The 24,812-nt window shown below is 38.2% G+C and overlaps 2 protein-coding genes and 1 long non-coding RNA gene across 4 annotated transcripts in view; 2 read left to right on the top strand and 1 right to left on the bottom strand.

The window, feature by feature from the left end:
* lig3 (ligase III, DNA, ATP-dependent) overlaps positions 1-2,807 on the bottom strand; it is a 26,631-nt gene extending 23,824 nt beyond the window's left edge. The window contains exons 1-3 of the mRNA XM_083890460.1: positions 2,708-2,807; positions 1,126-1,707; positions 716-844 (exon numbers count right to left, since the gene is read on the bottom strand). Of these exons, the coding sequence (XP_083746586.1) occupies positions 716-844; positions 1,126-1,678 (682 nt within the window). The 5' untranslated portion in view covers positions 1,679-1,707; positions 2,708-2,807. The remainder of the gene's footprint in view (positions 1-715; positions 845-1,125; positions 1,708-2,707) is intronic.
* A 1,374-nt stretch (positions 2,808-4,181) lies between these two features.
* On the top strand, positions 4,182-18,501 carry tmem248 (transmembrane protein 248). 2 transcript variants are annotated; one of them, XM_083889354.1, is made up of 7 exons: positions 4,182-4,463; positions 5,943-6,101; positions 8,046-8,334; positions 10,139-10,289; positions 11,891-12,074; positions 13,099-13,242; positions 14,097-18,501. In XM_083889354.1, exons 1-7 carry the CDS (start codon positions 4,461-4,463, stop codon positions 14,115-14,117), a joined length of 951 nt encoding a protein of 316 aa, XP_083745480.1. In that variant the 5' UTR covers positions 4,182-4,460; the 3' UTR covers positions 14,118-18,501. The 2 variants fall into 2 exon arrangements, with proteins under 2 accessions (XP_083745480.1, XP_083745479.1); XM_083889353.1 differs by having other exon boundaries at positions 13,099-13,280.
* A 4,737-nt stretch (positions 18,502-23,238) lies between these two features.
* On the top strand, positions 23,239-24,563 carry LOC310927968. Its single transcript, XR_014592844.1, has 4 exons — positions 23,239-23,323; positions 23,424-23,662; positions 24,394-24,419; positions 24,491-24,563. It is a non-coding gene; the product is annotated as an uncharacterized lncRNA (long non-coding RNA).
* Positions 24,564-24,812: the final 249 nt, after the last annotated feature.

Raw genomic sequence — 24,812 nt, 5'->3', positions numbered from 1 at the left:
TGAGGAAGTCTCCCAGTTGAAACTTCCGATTAGGATCTCAGAAATTACGACTTCCAACTTCAACTGGAAGGTACCATCACTAAAGCTTTAAATTTAGGATTATTTTAATTCTTACACTGCCATGATGTGAAAATAGCTACCACTTGTGGTTTTATCGAGATATGATTGACTCTTTTTCACTCAAGATCTTCCTTTGGGTATCTTATAATTGAATTTTACAGGGCGGCCACACCTTGGTTGACATCAAATTCAAGGACTTTCCAGGACCAAATCACTCAAAGTCAAGGATTTGTAAGAGTGATTGTCCTTGGGATCTTGGTCAAAGTCAGTCTTTGTAATTTACTTTGGTGACACAGAGCTTGGAATGTTCATTTCCCAGGCATCACGTCGTCATTTGCGCTCTCTTGCTTAACTTTACTTGCACATTGTTCTGCGTGGAACCTCAGGTCAACGGCAGAGAGAGAGAGAGACAGTGGACATTGTTCGCAACAACGCTAGTAATTATGACGTAGGACATTTACCTAAATATCAACGTCACTTCTTTCTTTCACAAAATTCAAGCACTTTCAATGACCCATGTCTATTTTGGGGCAATTTTCAAAAACTTTCAAGGGCCTTGGAATTGGGAAAGGACACGCGAGAACCCTGTTAATATAAAGTGTGATCGTGAAAGGCAATACTTTAATAAATAAGACACTACTTGTCCATTTATTACCTGTGAAGCCTGAGAACTTGCGTGGTGCGTTGACAGACGGGTCAGCAGGGGGCGCCATCATTTGGCCAGGGGTTTTTAACTTGGCTGGTACTTTCTTCTTTGGACTGGCATTGACTTTGGCCATCAGGTCTATAAGACAAGAGAAATGCTTTTACATGTAGCACAGGATACAATTGCTATTTCTTGCTAATTTCCAGTTAAAAGTAATATTTTCTTGTTTCTTTGCTCCGTATAACAAAGAAAAAGCAGCTTAACAACTTGCATAATTGCTGAATTTGATAAAATTGTTCAAAATGCGACTGTGTATTCTTAAAATAAGCTCATAAAAAGTTTAATTCCAAGCGTTAAGCAGGTGAATAGAAATACGCTTCAAGAACTTAATCTTATGAAGAAAAATGTGTAATTCGCACCTGAAACGTGTTTATTAACAAGCTCCTTGTCTTCATCCTGTAGCTCCTCCCATCCCTCCAAATCTGTGATGTCCTCAATCTTCTTTGTGGTGGCTCGGGCCTTTTCCAGCTTCTCAAAAATACATTTCACGTGATACCACTCTTTCATCTCGCCCGCAGACTCGCTGAAAGGGTTGGGCACGACCTTCCCTATGCGCACTATGCCCTTCACGATTTTGTCCTTGCATTTCTTACACCCGGCTGTGCCACGCTTGGCGTATTCCACGATGAACCTCTGTTCCGCCATATCTGGCTCGTCAGAGAAACGCTGATGCGGGGGAACCGGGGGAGGGTGGTTTCGGAGGAGGTTGTGTTTATGGGAAACCAGGGGAAAATGACAGAATTCCCTGGAAAAAGTAAACGCAGATGCAGGTGGAGATTGAAGCACAAAGCATGAAGAGCCAGGAGAGGATCTGCACGCTTTCCAGAGACGCCGAGTCCTCACAGGTGTCTGAAGACACCGTACGCCTGCACACACAGTTTTAAGAGCTAATACACTTAGAGATACCTGCATTCAGGTGTGATGGTGGAAAATTCAAAAACCTGAAATGAGAAAAAAGATACAAGTATTAAAGGTACTGTTATTTTGTTCAATATAAAGTTGCAGTGACACATCAAACATTGCAAGTGCATCATAATAACCCTCTGTTGTGAGTCACTCTTTTCTTATCGTGATGCTTTATTATCAATGTCATGTCGGGTTGAACATTATAATTGTTATCTAGACACCAGAAATCCAACTTGGAACAATGCATCTAGCAAAATTGTAAATGTTCTATGCTAAACAAAGTACATTCATATATTAAAGTTTTCATTGCTGCATTACAACATAAAAGTTAATATTTTACTGGTATTATTGTGTAATAATCAGGCAATAATGAACTGAACCGTTACTTATTTCACATATTAAATCACAACTCAAATGAAAATATTTTCTAAATAATTTTTGCCCCAATATGTTATGTTATATATGCGGAGTTGTTTTCAAAATAGTTGCGTCAGGAAACGTGCAAAGAATCTCGACACTCATTCATTAATATATTTAAAGAATAAGCCACATAAATGTACTTAAATATGTCTGTTGTACAAGTTAAATAATATTGGTAAAAGCCTGTGTGTTGAGAGCAAAGTTTTAAATAGCAGAATAGATCATTATAAAGTGGTAATATCTATATCCGCTTGATTGCGTTCAGCTGTACGGACAAACAACGACACGACATTAAAACGCATCGTTTCGTTCATCGCTATCTATTAACAAATATGACTCAATGCTCGCAATTAAACCGAGCTTTCTCTTAAATTATTTATGATTTTTTAATTAACCAATAGGATTATAATGAATAACGTTCTGTTTTTTATCACTTTAAACGTGAGCGGCGCGTGGAACGTGCAAGTTTCGAGACACGAAGGCTAACTCGCTGGTTAGCTTTAGCCACGCTCCCAAACTGAGAGGCTCAGCAAAGCTAGCATGCTCCACAAACTATCAAACAATAACAAAACATGTCCCTTTTTTTTCTGCGAATTATTTTTTTTGATACCGTACCTTTCTGAAGCAGGTTGAATAGCAGAGTTTAATGGTCTAATGGATTTCTTTCTTTTCCTTATTGTTGTTAGACAACAGTTGTGAGGAGGGTGAAGTAGCTTTCTTATAGGACGTTAATAACAAATGCTTCCGGTTCATTCTTTCAAAGTAAAGAAACTGCACCGAGAATTTGACTTTTTAATGACATTTAGATTGTATTTACACTCGTTTATAGCATTATTACATGTATATTAATGTATTGTACTTGACTTATTGGGAATGTTATGTAACTTGTGTGCTTCCGCGTGTGTTAATAAACTCTATTTCGAAGGGTAAGTACATGATTTCCGTCAAGTATCTGATGTAATCTGCTTAACTTGACGCAACTAAACAGAGTGAAAAAGCCAACGCATCAGCCAATGGTCAACGATGCTCGTGGACTTCGTGGACCTTTAAACATGTGACAGGATGTCCATACTGCCATCTGCTGACGTGGAGCACCTTACACCAGAGTAGTAGTTGTAATATTTGGTGTTTAAAAAAAGTTAAACTCTTTCCTTTCTAACATTTCTTTCTGTCTTTACTTGTATTTCTTCAGTCTCCTAGGTGTTAATATGATTAATTATATTGTTATTACTAAACACCAGTGTTGTAATACAACATGTACACATACTTTGTGGCTGTGCTTTAAAAAATCCAAGTATCTGTACTTTACTTTTACCTATTATTCATATTTCTTGCAACTTACTTTTACTCCACTACATTTCCTAAATAATTTGCGTACATTTATTCCACTACATTTCCCCTAAGTAACTCTGTTACTAATAAAACTACAGTTTTTTGCCATTCACTCATTTACAATTCTCATTCTCCAATTGATTTTCATGTAAACAGAACGCGCTTTGCTGGAAGCAGCTTCTGGGGAGGTCATATTTTTTACAATAAGACATCATTATAATTATCATATTATTAAATGTATAATATTCAACATTAAATTGTATGAACTTATTTAATGTTTTAATTGCAGTTGTCTGCGTGTTATTAAATATTATGACTATTATTATTGTCATAATGTTTTGGACTTCTATGCCAACGTAAGTAAAACTTCTACCAAAGCCATTTTCTGGTACTTTTAAGGTACTTTTACTGAAGTTTCCCTTCCATGTACTTCACTGCGAAACACCAAAAGTTCAAAACATGACCGGACTTGCGCAACCGCCTGGCGCATGATATTTCCGACGGTACCTGAATGCAGCATGAGCCTGGACAGATTTTGTAAACACGGCGAGCGCTCTCGCGTCGTCTACGTAAATAACGTATGTACCGATGTTTTGTATTACGAGAGCGACAACTGTCAGGCGTACGATCTCTGTGAATAATGGGCGGGCGTAGCTGGCGTCACACCACTGCTCCCTCTACGCAGTGCGCGGAGCTGTCGGCAGGGAGGGTGTGAGGAGGAGGAGGAGGACGCAGATATATTATTGACGTTATTCCAGGCAGTGCGCAGGACATACTTCTCATCAGGCCTGCGGTAAACAACAGAGCGAAGAATGGGAAGGAGGCTACGCGGTGGGGTTAACGCGGAACGCCTGGTCGCCTCCACCGAACACGGACTTTTGCTTTTAAGCGGCGTGTCCACGGGGAACTAGCAGGCTAGCAGCACAGGCTAGCCCCGCAGCGAGGCTAGCGTGCTAGCAAAACTCCTGCCTTTAACATTTTTGGCCCGCAACGAAACTCTCAACTATAGGATCCGTCGCATGCACCGACAAAGAAAATGGTAAGAAATGACAAATGCTTTTTGATTGTCCGATTGGGCTCAGTCTCACGTGTAACATCATTGTTGTTACACCTTTTGTCGACTTGTTAAAGGTAGCCGTTAGCTTGTGGTGCTACAGTGATGACAGCGGCTGTCACTTGTCTGTGGCTCGGAGCCAAATAAACGTTTGTTGAAAAGACACTCGCAGTTTGTGGAAATGTTTGTTTAACACGTGTCAACAGTTTTTTTTCTCTGAATTTCGTCACAGTTCCCATGTTTAAAAAAGCAATCTGAAGAATTAAGTATACTGTCATGATAATCTGGATTGAAATAGCCGCGATTCGCGATAATTGTAAAAAACTAAACTAAACGGACAACTGAAATTTTGATAATCGGTTTATGATTTCTTAAATGTGAATATTTCTGGTTTAGTTGATCCATACAATAAATAAATAATTAAAACTGCCTTGTGGACTATAGACATTTGAAAACAATGTAATTTCCAGGTTGGAAAAACGTAATTTTATCGATTGAACGATTACTTAATATTCGATGTTTCAACGATTCTTGTGAAAAGTTAAAATAAGAATCTTCAACAATTCCTGGAATAGCAAAACACACAAGAGCCGCAACTAATCATTTTTCACATAGATTAATCTGTTCATTAATTCCTCGATTAGTCGAGTATTTGTTTGTTTTCCGTAAGATGTCAGAAAATGTCGATTCGATCTTTCAGTGTTTTTGTTTTTTATTTGTCAAATGTAGCAAAGAAACCAGGAACTATTCGCATACGAGGAGCTGAACATTTAAAAAAAAGTTGTTTTAAGTATTTTTTTTAATTATTAAAAAAAAACAACTCTAAAACCAAATAATCGATGATCAAAACAGTTGTTGATTAACTTAGTTTAATGGCAGCTTGTATCCACCATGTCCCAGCATCATGTTTGGAGATATAAAATGTCATATTCTTTCTGTTAAATGTCCCACACCAGCTGAGACAAACACATCTTAATTCAAAACATTTGTAGTTTTACCAAGTCTGTTTATCTTCTTTATTATCTATTATCTTCTGTGGTGCACTGAAGTTTGAAACCTTTGATGAATAATTCCATTGGATATTTGAATTGGATTTTTATCTATGTGCCTAATTCAAAGCAGTTATTGTTTATTATTTCATTTAATCTCTGGATTGGCTACTCAGAAGAATTGTTGCGAGACATCTGATAAACCCTGCTGAGTTTGACCCAGTTTTAATTTAGCTTTTCCAAACCAAGGACCAACCTTTTAAAAAATGTCAAACTATTGTATTTGTGGATAATGTAGCAACACATTTGCAGCCATATGTGTAACACCTATCATTTTGCCAACAAATAATTTCTATTAAAAGTTTTTAAAAAGGATGTACAATTTAATTTATGCATTATTTAACTAAAAGGTTGGGTAAATTCGGCAAATTTCTTTGGGGAAGATAACACTGTGTTTATGTCTGTTTTTGTTCAGGTTTACCTGTTGAACCCTATAGAGAACCTGAGAAGCTACATCAATAACCGTCCACCGCTGGTCATTTTTATGATCAGCGTCAGTGCGGTGGCCATCGCCTTCCTGACCATCGGGTATTTCTTCAAGATTAAAGAGATTAAGTCTCCGGAGCTGACCGAGGTGAGTATTGCTGCTGGTCTGGGTAATGCTGCTGATTTCATTTGATACGGATAATTTAATTTAGAGATGCTTTAAGTTTCCATACCAATTTGTTTGATCGTGCAAGAGACTTTCACAGAGCTAATGCTGGAAATTGTATGAAATTTGGCTCTTTTAAACCTGGTGCATCATTAAAAATTATGTTTACATCAACAAATTAGTGACTTTTTATTTAATATGACCACACAGTTGAAGTCATAAGTGACACTTAAAACTTTAAACTTGTTCACATTTAAAATTTCGATATTTTAAAGTAAGTTTTCAAGCAGATGGCCTGCGTCCATGCCCTCTTTGTTCATTAGAAGAAGACAATATTGACGTTATCTTGTTTTGAGGTGACAATAAAGTAGTATGCAGTGGCTCATCGTTCCCAGATAACATAGTGCCACTCAAAGGTTTGTGTCCTTGGGTTTTCCCACATGTGAAGTACTCCAAATACACTCATGTACAACTTGATGTGTCGCTTGGATAAATAAGAAAATCACAAAACGGCATCATGAAGGTTTTAACTAGCCCTCGAAACAGCTGTTTTTGGTACTCGTACAGCCTCAGAAAGTATTGGGACTATAGCTTTGTATGAATTTCGTCTAAATTGATTACTGTGCACTTTTGTGTTATTTTAATTTTAATCTATGGACCTCCCAAGAGTCTGCAATAAACATTGAATTGAATTGAATTGAATTGAACCAAACAATCGCGCGACACTGAAGCATCCGAAAAGTTGCTTTTAGATGGAAAAGTAAAGAACACAAGTCCGCTGACTTGGCTGTTAGCTTCACCGTTCGTCACACAAGGCTATCATATTTTTCGATAGTCCCACAAGATTTGGGCACAGGAAACAGGAAATGGTATCTATTAAAAGATCGTTCTAAGGACTTCAGATCTCGTAGTTGTAGTACTCTCTTCACTGAGTGTTTCTCAGTGCTAATGTGCTAATGCTAAATGTCAAGACATGACCTTTTGTGTTGCAAGAATGCATTTGCCCTCATTTTAAAAAACATTAATTCTTTGACCTTTTGTTGTTTTTTTTTGGTTTCGTCCAGTCTTTTAAAGTGAAAGAAGCTACACTTGGGGAAAGTTTTGGTTTTTATTTACCATGCAAACATTCCACAGACTCCCCCCGTAAAACCAGCTTTAACGTACACGTGGCTATAACTTACATGTGCGCGTCATGTTGACGTTGTGTGTTTCCAGGACTCATAGAAGAAAGGTCGTATGGTCGTATATGGAAATAAAACCTTTGCATTTGAGTTTGAAAAGGCAGCCGATGCAAATTCCAGTAGATGTTGCCATGAGAGCACATGCATCCACTGATGTGTGACATACAATAAAAGTTGATTAAACTTTACATTTGAAGAGACTGGTGTAAACTAAATTGTAGCCTCAAAATTCAGGTCATTGTTGAAATGAAATTAAATGCATAATGAAATACTTTAAATCAAATTTATCTCGTAAAGCTAATAAAAATGTATACTGATGCAAATCTCACCAGACCATTGAATTCACTGTCAAAACAAAACCTCCTTTGTGGAGGCTATTAAAATGGTAGTATCACACTGTATGTTTATACTAGGTACAGAATATATATCTAATTCCGAGTTGTGCCGGCTGGCTCGTTCCCACGTGGGGATTATAGAACTCTGTCTTACAGATTACTATGATGAAATGTTCAGTTTATGGCCAGAATCAAAGTCCAAATGGTTTAAGAACTGGCATAGATATGCACATGTGCATACATAAAAGGTTCCCGCTTGTTTGACTGATAACGTTGAGCAGTAAACCTGGAGTTTGACTGCAGCAGGACAATAATGTTACTATGCAAACAAGTACTATACAAGCACGGAATTGTAACAAGCTTAAAGTAAAAGAAATGAAATGTAATAAAAGCACGACTATCTCCGTCAGGACTGGAACACGTTTCTGCTGCGCTTCAACGAGCTGGACTTGTGCGTGTCGGAGAACGAGACGATAAAGCACGGCCTGAACGAGTCGACCACGCCCGAGAGCATGGTTGTGACCAGCGGCCAGGCTCGGTCCAGCACCCAGGCCCCTCTGCTGCTGGAGGACTCGGGCCCCATCAACATCTCGGTCCCCATCACGCTCACGCTGGACCCGCAGCGCCCGTTTGGAGGCTACTCGCGCAATATCACCCACCTGTACGCCACAGTGCTGGGCCAGCAAGTTGGTCTTTCTGGTAAGTTCCTCTTCTCTAGTTATTTCACTCTTGTACAGGTTTTGTTTCCAGCCTCCCATTTTCGAAATACTCCAATGATGAAACGGTCTTGTTGCAATAATTTGCCTTGCAGAAACTATGCTGTGTTTCCTCCATGGATTTGAGGTGTGGATTTGAGGGTGGATTTGAGGGTGTTGTGGTTTGGGACGGTTACACCCTGGATCAGGCTTGGCTTTACTTGGTAGGCTGGGTGTGGGCTGTGCCTGGTCCTTACTGTTTTACTCTGGGTTAGGGTTAGGACAGGGTGCCAAAGAATGGAACCATTTGAGGCAGTTATTTTGGTACCATTTCTCATGGAAACACTAAAAAATGCTTCCCTGACCATAACCAAACCAAATCGGTGGAAACGCGACTTGACAGGGATTTTTCAAAGTTGTGTAAATGTTCCACAGATTCTTGGAGGGACTGATTATTAGCGCCCAAAAATTGCGATCTGGCCTAGTTTTAGGGACTTAATCGTGGAATAATTGGTTGATTACTCGATTACAAAAATATTTGATAGCTGCAGCCCAAGTAAGCTACATTAAATTGGCTAACATCAATGTTTACGTTATCGGGTGCCGGCAGTGTTAGCAACTGGATGCTATCGGTTCAGATGTTGAATCATTGAGGACGTGCTTTTGTGGTACACCAGTTGTAGTTAACAGTGTTTGCAGAAGATATGGTACAGATGTAGCTAAAACATACAAATACAACGGCAGTTACAGAAAGGAAGAGAAAAGTTTGTCTCTTACATCTCTGAAGAGTGTTGAAAGGTTGCTATACGTAGCCAGGTGTCGGTGCATCCTCATGCATTCATGCCCGTACCCACTACCAGAGCTGATCAAATCTCCCATGCAGTATGTTGATGCCAGGTTAGGGTGAACGGGGCCACGCTGAAGCAAACACTGGCGGCTTTGTGTAACATTAATCTCCCCTTTCTTCAGTCCAGCTATGGATTTCAGCCCCTAAAAGCAATCTGAAAAGTAAATACCACCAGCTTTTGAACTTTACATGTGTGTCTTGTGACCATGGAAAAATAGATTTTAGCCTCTGAGTGAAAAACTCTATCACAAAAGATGCTGATATTTCCGCAGCCCTATTAACGACTTACTGGAAGAGTAGTTGTCTAATCGTGTTGTTGACTTTAGACTTATGGTTCATTGATGTCCTCAGCAGGATCTACAGCACATAAACTTAACACTCGGCCTGTTATTTGTTATGAGGTTTGTGTGCCATCAGATATTGCTGCTGTGGCTGTCTGTGGTGTCCTGTTGCGTTGCCGTGGTAGATTTAGACAGATGTTATTAAACCCACGGATGAGGGCGGCACATTTGTCTGCCCGTCTGTACGTTTTGTTCAATTACCAATCGTCTTTACTTTAAAAAAAAAAAAAAAAGTTATGTTTTAGTGACTTTGCATCATCATTTATCAAGTTTATATTGTGCTGATTAATAACTATTGGCAAATATTGACCACATTAATTAGTTCAACTGTTTAATCTGAAGTACTGCAGTGTGTTTATATTCAGTATTTTCAGTAAAATTCATGTATTAACTAACTATTGAATACATGAAACGGGTCATCAAATACTGATAAAAGTTTATTTTTGATGGAAAAAAGTTGTTTTAGTGAATTTGCATAATTTATCAAGTTTATATTGTGTTGATTAATAACTAGTAAATGGCTATTGACCACATTAATGAGCTCAACTACCACTGAACTGAAGTTTAACCATGTATACCACTTATGATAATGAAATAAACATGTTTTTGTGTGTGTGTAGGCCGGGAAGCCCATGAAGAAATAAACATCACGTTCACCCTGCCTTTATCCTGGAACTCAGATGAGTGTGTGCTGCACGGACACTGCGAGCAGGTGGTGTTCAGCACTTGCATGACCGTCACAGCGGCCAGCAATATCTTCCCAGTCACAGTGTGAGTTGGACCGTGTTCTCGTCGTCTCCTGGGAAGACACATTTTGTTTGTCTGTGCTCAGAGCTGCTGGGGGAAAGCTGTCGGAATTAAATACTGACCTAGAGTTTTTTTTTTGTTAATCCTCATCTCTCACAGTGTTTTTGTGGTTTAATGCTGTTCTCTTCCATTTAAGTACCTATTGGGGAAAATGTTTTTTACTCATGTTATTTATATGCGTGACCCTTTTTTTCGGTTTATGGGAATTTTATTGGCTTTTAATCCACATGGAACCACCATTTTGGGAGCTCTAAAAACACTGTTTTTGTAAAACGGGTCTCAGATTGAAAACATCTCACTCTTGTGTTTTCGGTTACACAACAATTAATAGCACTTCTGTCACATTAAATCAGTCGTACACATAGTACTGTTTAATTCTTAACTATAGATGTCATGTCAAACTCCCAGTTCCGAGTTCCAGTGTAAATGGAACGCTCATTTTTGGTGTATTTTTGTGGCAGCGTTGCATACAGGCCTGGATTATATATATACTCAAGTAGGGCTGCAACGATCAATCGTTTATAAATCGATCGCTAAATTGACCGTCAACTGTTTCGATAATTGTTGAAATCGGTTTGAGACTTTTTTCGAGAGTTAAATGTGAATATTTTCTGGTTTCTTTGCAACGTACAACTAAGAAATCATTGAAACCGAATAATTTCGTTTTTAGACAAAACGAGACATTACGAGAATATCACCATTTCCAGGTTTAGTAAACATTGATTAGCAATTTTTTTTTTTTTTGACATTTTAAGAACTAAAACAAGTACTCAAATAATCAAGAAAATAATCGACATATTCGTCGAGTACAAATTAGCGACAGATTCATCGAGTACAAAGCTAGCGACAGATTCATCATGTACGAAATTAGAGGCAGATTCGTCGAGTACAAAGTTGGCAACAGATTCGTCGAGTACGACGTTAGCGTCAGATTCGTCGAGTACGACGTTAGCGACAGATTCGTCGAGTAAGACGTTAGCGACAGATTCGTCGAGTACGACGTTAGCGACAAATTCGTTGAGTACTAAGTTAGTCATTAGTTGCAACCCCTATACTTTCGTGTGTATGAAGACATTTCTTGAAATGATGCTATGTTTACGGGAAACATTTTTAGAAGGAAACAGAAAAAGATCATATCAGGAATGTTGTGTTTATGTGTGGATCAGGCCTCAGTTCAGTGTCGGGATGTTTTGTGGCTGCAGTTTCTAAAATAAATCAGGTTTGAACTAAAATTACTTGACACGTTACTTCTTCAAAGGTCTTTGTAACAAATGCAACATTAGTTCATTAAGCATATTATTAAATTTTTTTGATTTGACACAGCAAAACAAAACCTCTAAATATTCACATTCATGGAGCTGAAAACCCATAAAACTGTGAAGGAAGGCCAACTGGCTGACTGTGAATCACCTGATGGGGATCAGCGTGTGATTATCAGAGCACCTTTGTTATCTTGAAGACTTGTTTTTCTTGTCCTGTGTCATGAACACAATGTAAGCACTTCTTTAAAGTTCTAACTCAACCGTCCAGTAAACCACGTGTGTGTGTTTTTTTGTGAATTGCAGGCAGCCGCCACACTGCGTGCCAGAGACGTACAACAATGCCACGTCCTGGTACAAGGTTTTCACCACGGCACGTGACTCGGACACCAAATACAGTCAGGACTACAACCCGTTCTGGTGTTACAAAGGAGCCATTGGCAAGGTGTACCATGCTCTCAACCCAAAGCTCACTGTCATCGTGCCAGACGTGAGTCAACAACACCTCCATTGTTTGATTTTAAAAAAGAAAAACACATCCGTTAAATGTAGCATGTTGTCATTTGTCCCTCCTTTAATGAAGTCATTGTAGTCGGTGATCAGAGCTTAGAAATCAGAGCAGCTCATGGCAGATAAATTTGCCTGATTTCATTTTTTCTCCTTATGTGTGTATATGTACATATGTATATGTGTGTATATATATATATTTATATATACACACACACACGCATATATATTCTGAGATTCAATTGTTCAATTGACATGCAGTGTGTTGTCCAAAAACTAAAAACTTTGTTGGAAAATAAAATTTAAATGAGTTAGAAATATCTACCAATAACTGTGTCAAGTCTAATACTTGGGACAATATCGGTTAAATGTTCTTACTTTTATGTGGATTTCACATAAAAGTAAGGGGCTGTGCCGTGCATGAAAAGTCACCAATCTTCAGGAAAAGATTTGTAAAAAATAGTAAATAACGTATAATATATTAAAAAATGTGACTGAAATGATCCTGAATGGTTGTGTGTTTGCTCTTGATCATGTGTGTGGGAGGGCTTTTTTCAGCAGAGAATAGAATCACTGAGTCAACATGATGTGACCGTGTGAAAACCATGCCATGTTTACTGTATACTGTGATCTATACTGTGGTTCCAGGATCACAATGATCCTATTGACGGACTGAATGGACTTAGTGGTGGAGCGGACACGGAGTGGAATACACACCTGAACACACACACACACACACACACACACACACACACAGCGCTATCCTTTTATTTATGTTAACACTCAACACACAATGCAAATCTTAGCCTAAACCTCCTCAAAAATGAGGTTTTGTCTCATCAGAACCAGGTTTTTGGTCTCCTTATGGCTTATGTTTCTTTATATTTACTCCTCAGTCTGTGCAATTAAAGAAATTCCATTTCTTGATATCTAATGGGCTGCAGCCGCAAACGCCGCTCGTACGTTTCCTTTGCACTGACGTGTGCGTTTTTCCTCTCGTCAACCAGGACGACCGCTCGCTCATCAACCTGCATCTGATGCACACAAGCTACTTCCTGTTTGTCATGGTCATCACCATGTTCTGCTACGCCGTCATCAAAGGGCGCCCGGGCAAAGTACGACAAACCAACCCCGACTTCTGCCCAGAGAAGGTACATCAGACACCAGCCGCGCTATATGACCTCAACAGGTAGTTCAAGCCAAGTGTCTTCACCAGTGATTTGGTTTTAAAAAGAAACATGATCCAATCAATCAAAAAAAAAAAAACACATGGATCATTGTATGGAATTGTTATGCTTCTGATATGTCTTTTGAAAATGTGGCGTAAATTGAATCTGAATTATTATTTTTTTACGTAATGCCTCTTATGTTGGTAAGAAACTGAGAGACATTGTGCTGCTGATGGACCTTGGCTCTGCCTGCTAAGTCGCATCTGGCGTAAAAAGGGCAATATTAACAGTTTATAACCGCATATATCACCTTTAATGACAGTTTTTACATACACCTTTCAGCAGATGTATGACATGCAGGTGATTAATTTCTTATCGTGAGTGTTTTAAATAAGTATGACTGTACAGGGCTGGACAAAAGGTTTATGCCACAGCCGCCCGAAATTAGCGCAAAAAAATTGATTAAAATGTCAAATTGTAGATATTTACTTGCATTCCTGAACAGAAAAATTTGTTTTGAATTCAATTAGTAGGGAATTCTGTTTATTTAGCAAATAATATATATATATATATTTTTTTTTTAAAGATTTCTAAAATATTTATGTTCTTTTTTGACAGTAGCTGCACGCAAAAAAAAGGAATTGGCACATTATTTAATGTGTCTTGAGCATAGTCTGTATTTAATCAGTAAACACTTTTCTGACGAAAATGTAAAATTGTTTTCAAACCATATAACGTTATAACAATTGATATGCTAGTTTAAGGGCTGTAGCTAATGAAGATTTTCATAATCGAGCAATCTGTCCATTGTGTGTGTGTCACTTCCTCTGTTGCAGGTGGCGCTGTCAGAGAGTTAAAATGACGTCAGAGCGTTACGTCAGAACGTAACGTAACAGGAAAACACACGGACTCAAACTCAAAGGAAAAAAAACAAAAATGGAAGGAATAAAAATAAACATCCCAGTTGCCTCGTGAACCTTGGACTTTGGTACAATAAAGGGACTCAAAAGCTCTGTGAATGCATTACTCTTGCAATGTTGGGTTTCTCCAACCAAAGATATACAAGTGCCTGTATGTGTGGTGTAAATATTTGTAGGAACTCTTAATATTCTGTGCAAAACCTCTTTGATTTTTCTTTATTTTCTTTCTATTTTTGGTTTCTTGTTATTATTTTTGCCTGAAATCCCTTGTGCCATGTCAGAACATGCAGTACGTAAACAAAGCAGATTTTTGTTACTTTGAAGCAAAACAAAAAGGTTGGGTTTTGCACATTTTCGCGACCTTTATCGCAGATTTCCGTTGTGATTCTTTTTTTTTTTTAGGTTACGAATGAGATTTCCGAAGTGTTTTTGACCTCCCATGATGTTTGAAGTCGTTTTCAAAAATGTCCGGAAAGTTGGATTTGGACATTCTGCCGAGTTTGTCGTTCTGTGGAAGATTTGTCGCGTTGGTTACAAATGTTCGGAATAGGGGGCAGAGCTTGTCTCGAGCTTGCATGACTCACCCGCTTCCTCACGATGAATTAAACCTTTTCTTCAAGAAAAATAGATTTATTGCTTTTAAAAAGTTTGGGTTTCAAAGTACGACTTTCTCTGGAGTTTGACGATCATTTATGACAAGTTTTAGTAGGAGATTGTTTGCGTCAGTTGAGTTCGCAACTACAAGAGAATATCGGGAACGTTGTGGCGGGAATTAAATTAGTCCATCTTCTTTCGAGGAATGGCATTGCGATTATTCTGGCTGCCATTTTGTCTCCTTTCTTTCAAAATGGACAGAAATTATGTGACAGATTATACTAAATTGAATTTGTCGGATTAAATGCAATAATTCCTGCAGCTACTATGACATGTTCAGTCAGTTCCTCGCTCTGGCTGAAAATTTAAATAACACACAGAAGAATACGACAACAGGGATTAAAAACATTGCGAAATTTAGGATATGAGGAGAACGATTTTATGCTCTGTTGGCTTAAAGACTTGTAGCATGCTAACAACAAGCTGCATGCTAAACTGTTAAAACATTTCTACTTCCCATGGTCAGCGTGAATCACGTTAAGTCGGAAGAAATTAGTTTTAGTTTCAGATACAAATGCCAGAAATTGTGAGAGTAATTGGTTCCAGACATTCTGCGTAGTTCGCATAGTTCCGACAAATGTCTTCAGTGACTTAAGTGGAATTTTTTTGGGCGGTTTCCATAAAACCTTTTTCGGACAATCTCTGAATATTGGTAAACACCTGCTCGAGGAGGAGATGCTTTTGTTAAATCTTCAGTTTGGGCATTTTTTGAGCTTTCAAACAGGGAGGAGAATGAATGTCGCGATTATTTCGCAGTCTTTTTCACGTCAGTAGCAGCTAATGAAGCTGCGTAGTAACCTGTGGTTTGTGTCGATCATTTGTTTTTAGTGTTATTGTCGCTCTTAATGATGATTTTCGGACATTTTTGCCTGTCACTCTGCAACACTTACAAATCTAGTTCCGGTTTCTAGACTTCCACGTTCAATAACGGTCTTATTTTGTTGTTGTTGTCGCACCAAAATAGATCTTGCCTTACCGACTGTACGACGTGAAGAACTTGCTTGATTAAAGAAAAAAACAGGCGTGGAGATTGTTTTTCTTACTCTTCACCTCTGACTTTGCCACTCCCTTCTTCCACACAAATCCTTTTCTTTCTTTCCTTTTCGTTGTTCTTGTTATTCCAGTTCTGATGAGCCTGTGGTTTTGACCTTTTCTTCTTTTCGATTGTAAATATCACATGGCCCTTTTTTGTTTTGTGTATTTTGCGAAACTTTGAAACGACTTGTGCTTTTTAATTTTAAGCGAATCAATACCAGTTGCATGTTTTCCAAGTGTTGGCAAAGGTTGTTCACCTTGTTATCCCCCCCCAACTGCGAAAGAAAACAAGTCACCTGTAAACCAGTCCCTCCTGAAACATAACTATAAGTAAGCATATCATTTGTTTGTATAAAATTTTATATATTTATCGCAATATAAGTTAACGTTTATGTTATTTTTTTCCACTACAACAAATTGTGCAAAACTCACTTGGTGTGTGGATGTGAGTGTTCAGTGAGTTTGGGCGGTTTTAGGCTGTGGTTCTCTAGACAATTTTTCCGCATCTCGGTTAGCATTTTACGTGTTTTTTTGGTGTTTGGAGTTTAAAACTCTTGAACTGCAGCTTTAAGACTAATTTTCCTTTTCATATTTTAAAAGCATTGCTGAATTTGACAATCGCGTATCTCTAAAGCCAGCGGTATACTTCCGCGCACACGCCGCATATCGTGGACCCTGGTATACTTGCGCGTCAGGATCCTGTAGTATCCCGCCTCACCATCGGGTGGCGGTACAAGTCTGGATGTAGGGAATAGGACGCATTCTTACCAAAGAAGAGAACAATGCTACAGCATCTTCTGTTGTCGAAACAGTTTTTCTGCTTGTTGAGCGGGGCTTATTTCACACGCTTATTCTCAGCGTGTGAAAAGAAATTCCCACGCTGTGCACACGCACCGAACGCAGTCTTTGTGCATGGTTCGATGGAAGTATACCAGGGGCTAAAAAGTGAGTTAAATTTGACGCAGATGCTTTAAAATTTGTGAGTTTATCTTCTAAAAAATTTAAATAACGAGAGAATGAATAACAATCTAAATCCGCCTTTAATATATGATTATTATTATTATTGTTATTCCATATTGGGGGTTTATTTTGTTTTCTTTCAGTAGCGATAGCTGATAGATGTGATTGACCTCTGTGTTATATTTCTGTTCCATATTTAAAGTACCCGTTGAATGTACTTTTTAATAAGAAGCATAATCTGAATCTTGAGATGCAGGAATTCCAAGTGATTTTGAAAATATGATGTAGTTTATTCTTATTGATTTTGTTTATTTTTTCCGTTTGAAAGGCTTTACTTGAATTATGTTTTCGTTCAAGTGGGATTCATTCATGTAAAGGTTGATCTTTTTTTCAGACACTTTGTACGTTGTTGTACGTGTTGATTGAATTGGTGTGTGTGTTGGTGAATGAGTGATTTATTTTATTTTTGTGAGTGATGCTGGGACAAGTCTTCCTAACTCTTTGATTTTTCTGTATCATACCTGAGCTTGCATGTGTTGCCTTCACTGTCACCCCCCCTCCCCTCCTGTGTCTGGACTCTTTTGGGAAGATGTGGCACCTCCTGCTGGACATTGTCAGTCGGGAAGTTGAAGATGTGAAAGAAAGATGCCATATTGTTGCCAAACTGCGACATTTAAAGGGGTTACATGTAACATAACATAATATCAACCTTTAGCGATTCATTCAAATAATTGTAGCTAAAGTTTCCAGCCTTATCCACATGGAAACAGAACTCCCGAAACAATTGTTTTCTTTTTCGATCTTTCGATTGATAAAGTTTTCCGTAAACATGGCATAATTTCAGTAGTTTTAACAATTGTTTTTTGGCGGGTTTAAAAATAGTATTTCGAGGCCCCTAAAACCCGGCTTTACACCAAAGTGAAAGTGCGTCTGCTCCGAGCAGCAACATGCTCTCCACGATCAGCCGTATATTTATTTATTTTTTAAAGCATGTTCACTGCAAAAACCCTTCTTATCGTTTGGTTGAGATGTTTTGGTGAAATCTGGCATTTCTGAAGTTAGTGGGTGGAGCAACAGACCAAAAATCCAAACATAAACAGAGTTTTTCGTCCCTCAAATTGAACCAGTTCTTTTTACATGCAGCCCCTTTAATGTCGGTGACCTCCATTTTTTTTGCATCTTTTCCCTCTGTGTGATTTTTTTGTTTTGCGTCCGTCTTTGCGCATCTAACTGCAAAATGCCTTAACATTGTCCAGGTTTCATTTGAGTTTCTCACACACTGTAAAAGGCTTTTCTCCCGACGACGCCATCACCTCTGATAAAGCTAAACTAACGACCACGCTTGCTGTTGTAGTTTTGAATCGACTCCACTATATCATGTAAAACCTGGAGTGAAAACGAGTGCGGCATCATCATCATCATCATCATATTCAGCCTGAAATCTCACGGCAGTCGTTGGTGTCACCGGATTTTCTCCAGTACGAGGCGGCAGCGGTCGTTTCGCGTCACCTCCATTATCCGTTCTGTCACATTAGCAGCGCTTAGGCAAGTATTAAGCCGACTCTGTGCCTTTCTGCACTATCGAGCTGCATCCTCTTCCCCATACATACGGTAAATAGGACCATAGGTTTAATGTGGCTATAAGATTGAAGTCATTTGAATCCTTTTTCCTCCCCAGTGGAACTGCTGTAAATGATTAAAGTTCAAATAAACTGTCTCGAAACGATGCGTTTGTCTCGCAGACTCTTATTTTGTTTTAATCTGTATGTATGTATGTATATATGTACATGTATGTATATATATATATATATATATATATATGTATGTATCACTGATTCTTGAAACTTTGGCAAAAACTAAACTATGTCTCACTAAGAAACACACTGATTCTGTTGGAAATTAATAACATTTTCATGAATAAAAATAATCAACGTCATAATCAGGGAGTCCTTTGCACATATGTATGGTTCTTTTATTGGTTTATTTTGAATTTTTATTAATTTAATGATTATGTGCTGGCCCGCTGCCTGCAAGATTGAATTGAATAATATCTTTACCACATGAAAGAGTACATTGTAATATGTATTAAAAACTACCATCAGTGAGTTTTGAACAATATGTACTATTATTTTGTGGTCACCACTGTCAGATATTTATAAAAAGCAATAAAATCAGGCAACTCAAAGGTCAACTACATTCCCCAGGACCCCATTTTCAAACCTTCAGCTCTGTTGCATGCTTCAAGGTTACTCAAGCTCCTGGAGGTTTGCTATTTTCTCTTAAACCTGTTGATATTTTTGGACACTGCCACTGTCACAACCATAACATGTCAACACCATCTCTTTTGTATCAAAAATATTAGATTAGATGATGACATAAATGTAGACTTTTAAAGAAGAGCTCTGAAGTAGCTAGCAACAGAGGGGAAACATGATGGCTAATGTGAACAACTCATGCTAATCTTTTGAAAGAGTAGGTTTTTGTCATCACTGTCAGACGTCATCACCATCAGGTTTTCTGTCTGACGGTGATGACGTACAGTCTGACCGTGATGACGTACAGTCTGAAGGTGATGATGTACAGTCTGATGGTGATGACGTATGTACAGTCTGACGGTGATGATGTACAGTCTGACGGTGATGATGTACAGTCTGACGGTGGTGACGTACAGTTTGACGGTGATGATGTACAGTCTGACGGTGGTGATGTACAGTCTGAAGGTGGTGATGTACAGTCTGACGGTGGTGATGTACAGTCTGAAGGTGATGATGTACAGTCTGACGGTGGTGACGTACAGTTTGACGGTGATGATGTACAGTCTGACGGTGGTGACAAAACCTCCAAATGGTAGAATATACTTGCTGATCACAATAAATGCCAATATGACCTGTAATGTTTCGCTAACCTCTTTTATATTTTCATTGATGTAATTCCCCCTATATTTCTTCTATATTACTACCTACCTACATAAAACATAGTATGCAATATCCCTTGTAGGATATGCATCTCCAATGACTAAAGCCAAATGAAAATGGCATGACAACATTTAACCAAATCTAACATTCACTGTAATCCCCACCAATGTCATAGTCTTTACACTCAACTTTGACTTTTATTAATGATAGCCTATTGATAATTTAATCTACAGTACAAGTTTCTTATTGAATGTTTGCCACAGTGCTCACAATTGTTATCTGTTCTTCACGTCCAATATACAGTTTACAGAAGAATAGAATTCATGATTTTACGAGTAGATGACAGTTTAAGATGATGGCAGTGATACATTCTACATTATTCTTACTGGTAATGACGACTACTATTTACTATGATGATTTGATATTTGATGATATGGGGATGGGGTACAGTACAGTACAGTACAGTACAGTACACAGTACTCAGGATTGTTATATTTTGGACCAAATAGTGAAATAAATGAATATGCTTACAATATGTTTCTTCAGTATGGTTGATATATTAAAGTAATACAAAATATGTTTTTAAATAAAAAAAACATTACTGTTTTCTGTTTAGGCTTAAAGTAAACATTCTATGATGTTAGATAATGATTTAAAAAACTATAAATACATATTTGACCAAATCGATTCAAAATCATTTGCTTTATATTGTGACTTGTTGACAAAAACAAAATAATAACTGGAAAAACGCCTTTTTTATTTCTATTGCATCAATTACCAATTTGTAATACACAAAATACAGTAAATTTGAGCATTAAAAGCGAAATAGCATCAAGGTCATGTGACGGGGTCAAAATCAGTGTAGGACAGTAGAGCTACACGTGCCGTATGAGACAAACCTCTTTTTATCCCATTTTAATGCTTTTCTTATTACGCCCTGATCTCCTCCAGGCTTGATTACTGTAACAGCCTGCTCATCGGTATACCCAACAAACACCTTCAGAAACTTCAATTCATTCAGAACTGTGCTGCCCGAACTCTGATGAAAACCCGCAAATACGACCACATCACCCCCATTCTTCAGAACCTACACTGGCTTCCCATAACCTCAAGAATCCAATACAAAATCGCCCTCATCACCCACCTTTGCATCTACAGCAACGCCCCACAATACCTCAAAGACCTCCTTACCCCTCACTCATCCACCCGTAACCTCCGGTCCCAAAGTACCAACCTCCTCCATCAGCCCCGCACACGACTCCGCACCATGGGAGACCGAGCCTTCTGCTCCACTGCCCCCCACATCTGGAACTCCCTCCCTGAACACCTACGACAACCCCAGTCTGTCGATGCCTTTAAAAAAGGGCTTAAAACATTTCTATTCGAACAGGCTTTCCTAGGTCGTTCCTAGATGTTTTTATTCTCTTTTCTGCACTTTCTTCTCCTCCTTTAGCTATTCTTTCTTCTGCTGATTTTAATCGTGTCTGATTTTAATCGTGTCTGATTTTTCTCTTAGTCTTTTGTTTATTTTGTTTTTTGGTTTCTGTAGCACTTTGAGATAACTTTATGAAAAGTGCTTTACAAATAAAATTTATTATTATTAAATTTATTATTATTTTTCTATGAATTTTATTTTTAGTTAATAGTTAATAATTTCGGACCAAATTTTTTTTTTCAAATGTTTCACCAAAAATTTTGGATAAATGTTTTTTTTTCAAATTTTGGACGACATAGTATAGAATGACGTTTTTGTCAAATTTTCGACCAAAAATGTTGTGTCAAATTTTGGACCAAAAATGTTGTGTCCAATTTGGACCAAAGATGTGTCAAATTTTGGACCAAAAATTTTGTGTCAAATTTTGGACCAAAGATTTTGTGTCAAATTTTGGACCAAAAATTTTGTGTCAAATTTTTTTTTTAGTTTTGGGTCAATTTTTTTTTTCAAATTTTGGAAGACATAGTATAGTATGACGTTTTTGTCAAATTTTGGACCAAATTTTTTTTGTCAAATTCTTTTTAAAATTTTGGTCGACATAGTATAGTATGACGTTTTTGTAAAATGTAGGACCAAAAATTAAAAAAATAAAATAAAATCGAAAAAGTTTTCCAGCCCTTTTTGCTCTGGGGCTCCACCTGCAGACATTTTATGGTACTGCAACCAGTAGTTCTTTGTAGATGTCATTCATGAAGTAGATATTTGTAATTGTGTTGATTTATAAAGTGGAAATGCTGGTCCTCAGTATGCAGCAAGTACAAGAATGTGTGTGTGTGTCTGTATATAAGCCAACTCCTTCACCTGCTTCATTCTCATCTGAGCCTCAGTGAATCATTACCTGAGCAGCTGATCCTGATCCTGATCTGAAGGTGAAGTAAAAACACTGAGCTGATCATTTTGTCTTTAATCCTGTTCACATTTTAATGCCTTGTTTCTTTCTAACGTGTCTTTGTTTTTTTCTTCTTTTTCACAGACTCTGCGACTGAAATACTGCTCATCCACCAGGCGTGATGTCTGTTCGGTGAGTGCGAGAAACCAAACCCCGTTCAGATTTCTGACACGTTTGTGAACTAACACTTTGATAAGTGACTCTCTTTCCAAAAACCTTGTATCTAGGACTTGTTCCGGCTCCGTTTGATCAAGCTGAACAATTCGTCTCTAGACATTTTCAAAAGAATCCCACCTTTTATGAACATTTTAACTTGTATTACGTTCATCTCCTAACAGGTTCGGTTAGCGTGACAAACCAGTCCATACTCCAGCGGTAATACCGAGACTCACTAAGGAGGTGTGTAGAAAATGAATTTTAATAGAAAACTAGTGGAATTACTTTTGTGTACGTGTGTTTTTTGCCATTAACTTACATAATTTTTCTTCACCAGGTGAAGGAAAGACGCCATGACACACGACCTGAATCCCGCCTCTTTACTTCCGGTTTTCTTTTATTTCGCTTCCGCTCGCAGTCGGCGTCACTTCCTGTTCAGAGTCACTTGGACACAGGTGAGCGTGGACACCGCAGCTCTAATGATTGTATTCTAATACTTGTTCTTAAGTTTTGTGTCTTTGTTAAACGTTTCAGAATCCTGGTTAAGCTGAAGACTGTGATGCACAAGGTCGACCGTTTACCTCTAGCTCCAGGTAATCACAGCATTGTCTGCATGTTTCCTTTGCTCTAATCACATGTTCGCTGTCATAATGGAGTGTTCTCTGACCTTTTTCTTTGTTAACTTTCACAGGTTTCAGAAGCTCCATCCTGAGTTACTGCAGCAGACTTTCAACAGGTGACTATTTACCCTGTGCTCACAGCAATGGAAGCTAATGTGGCTATTAGCATCTTAAACAGAGAAATTGTTTTTACATCATGGCACATGGGTGTTAAGCCACTGCTGCCTTGAATAGTGACTTGAATGTTTGGGATTCCCTTAACAGAATTAAATCACCATTTAATAATGTTCGGGTTAATACAGGTAAATTTACATTTCCTCTTTGTCTTTCTCTCAGGTGCCAAAAAATGATAAGAGAGAAAGTCCAGCCAAATGGATGTGATGCAGAAAATAAATCTATGCAAGTCCTTGCAGCCAGAGGTTTGAGCTGCAAAACTCTGCAAAATTAAACTGATTTTTAATTTCACGTTCTCCTCCTGCAATGTATTGGGTTTATTTTTTTAAACTTGTATTTCTTCAGGATTCCTGACTTGTGTTGACTTTTCCTGCAGCAGTGGAAGCTTGGACAACAATCTGACAGAAGCAGAACCCCGTCCCTTATCACTGTTTGACCACAAGATGGCACCAGATGACGGCTTGTAATCTTGTTTTCCTTTATTGACCTCTTACAAATGTGCTTAACCCTTTTTTTCCCCTCTTGTGCTTATTTCAGACTCTAAGGATGTTTGAAGGAGTCATGCAGGAAGTGAACCCCCTCAGGTACGCTTCATGGAAACTGTTTGCTATTGTGTTGAATAAACATTTGCTCAAGGGCATTTAAACGAAGTTACTTGTTGGTGTTTGTTTTGAGGTCAACCACTTTGCTTTTATTCAAACTGGATTTGAGTTTTCACTCGCTACCATAGTCCTTCCTGTTGGCCACAATCCAAAAAAAGCTATCCACTCATTCATGCTCATTTGGAAGATGCGCAGCTTTGAACATTTGTGCTAATGTCTTCAGATTTCATTTTAAAATGTCCTCCATTGTCCCCTTGCTAAATTTGGGTTTAAATTGCCTCTGTATGACTCTTTAGTCATGTAAGCATGACTTATGGTGTCACTACTATAGTCCTAGTGTCCTTCCTGTTACCCACCACCCTAAAAGGCTATCGGACTCATTTTGGAGACTCTAAGCTTTGAACATTTGCGCTAATGCTGGAGGCTAATGTGTCTTTCATTGTCCCCTTGCTAAAGTTGGCTTAACTGGGTTAAGTTGGGTAGAAATTGTATCACTCTTTAGTGTGAGTGTCTTATGTAGTGTATTCACTACTATAACTATGTCCTTTTTAGCCACAATCCAAAAAGGCTATTGGCTTTGAGTCATTCATGCAACAAGCTGCTAATGTTATCCTAACTAAAAGTCTGACTCTTGTAGCCCTTTATCTCCCATGTTTAACTTGATTTGCTGTAGAAATTGTCCACGTCAGTGACTTGTCTTTCTTCTTCTGCAGGATGCTGTTGAGATGATCTGCACCATGTGAGTATGTTGTCTTGCAGCATGTCACCACTTTAGTGGTGTTTGTATTGAAGTTGTTCTTTGTCTTCCAGAATGAAGATGGACGCTTGCAACAATTGTTGACATTATTGTTTTTATTGGAGAAGAAGAATCCCTCGAGCGCTCATTTTCCAGAGAGAAACATGCGTTTAGATAGTGCAATGCAGGGATTGTCGTGTTTCAAAATAAAAACTTGAACTATACCTTCTTTCAAATTGTTTTTCCAAAAAAAATTCAAGCACACAATTTTCTTCATGTTATGAATACATTTATCCAAAGACGAACTACATTCAATGAGCCAATTAAAACAAAGAATAAATTATAACACAATGAAGAACAACCAGAGAAGCTGCTGAAGGAAAAGGATAAAACATT

The sequence above is a fragment of the Microchirus variegatus genome (assembly GCF_963457635.1).
Source record: "Microchirus variegatus genome assembly, chromosome: 5".
NCBI lineage: Eukaryota > Metazoa > Chordata > Actinopteri > Pleuronectiformes > Soleidae > Microchirus > Microchirus variegatus.
This window is presented reverse-complemented; position numbering and strand designations above follow the sequence as displayed.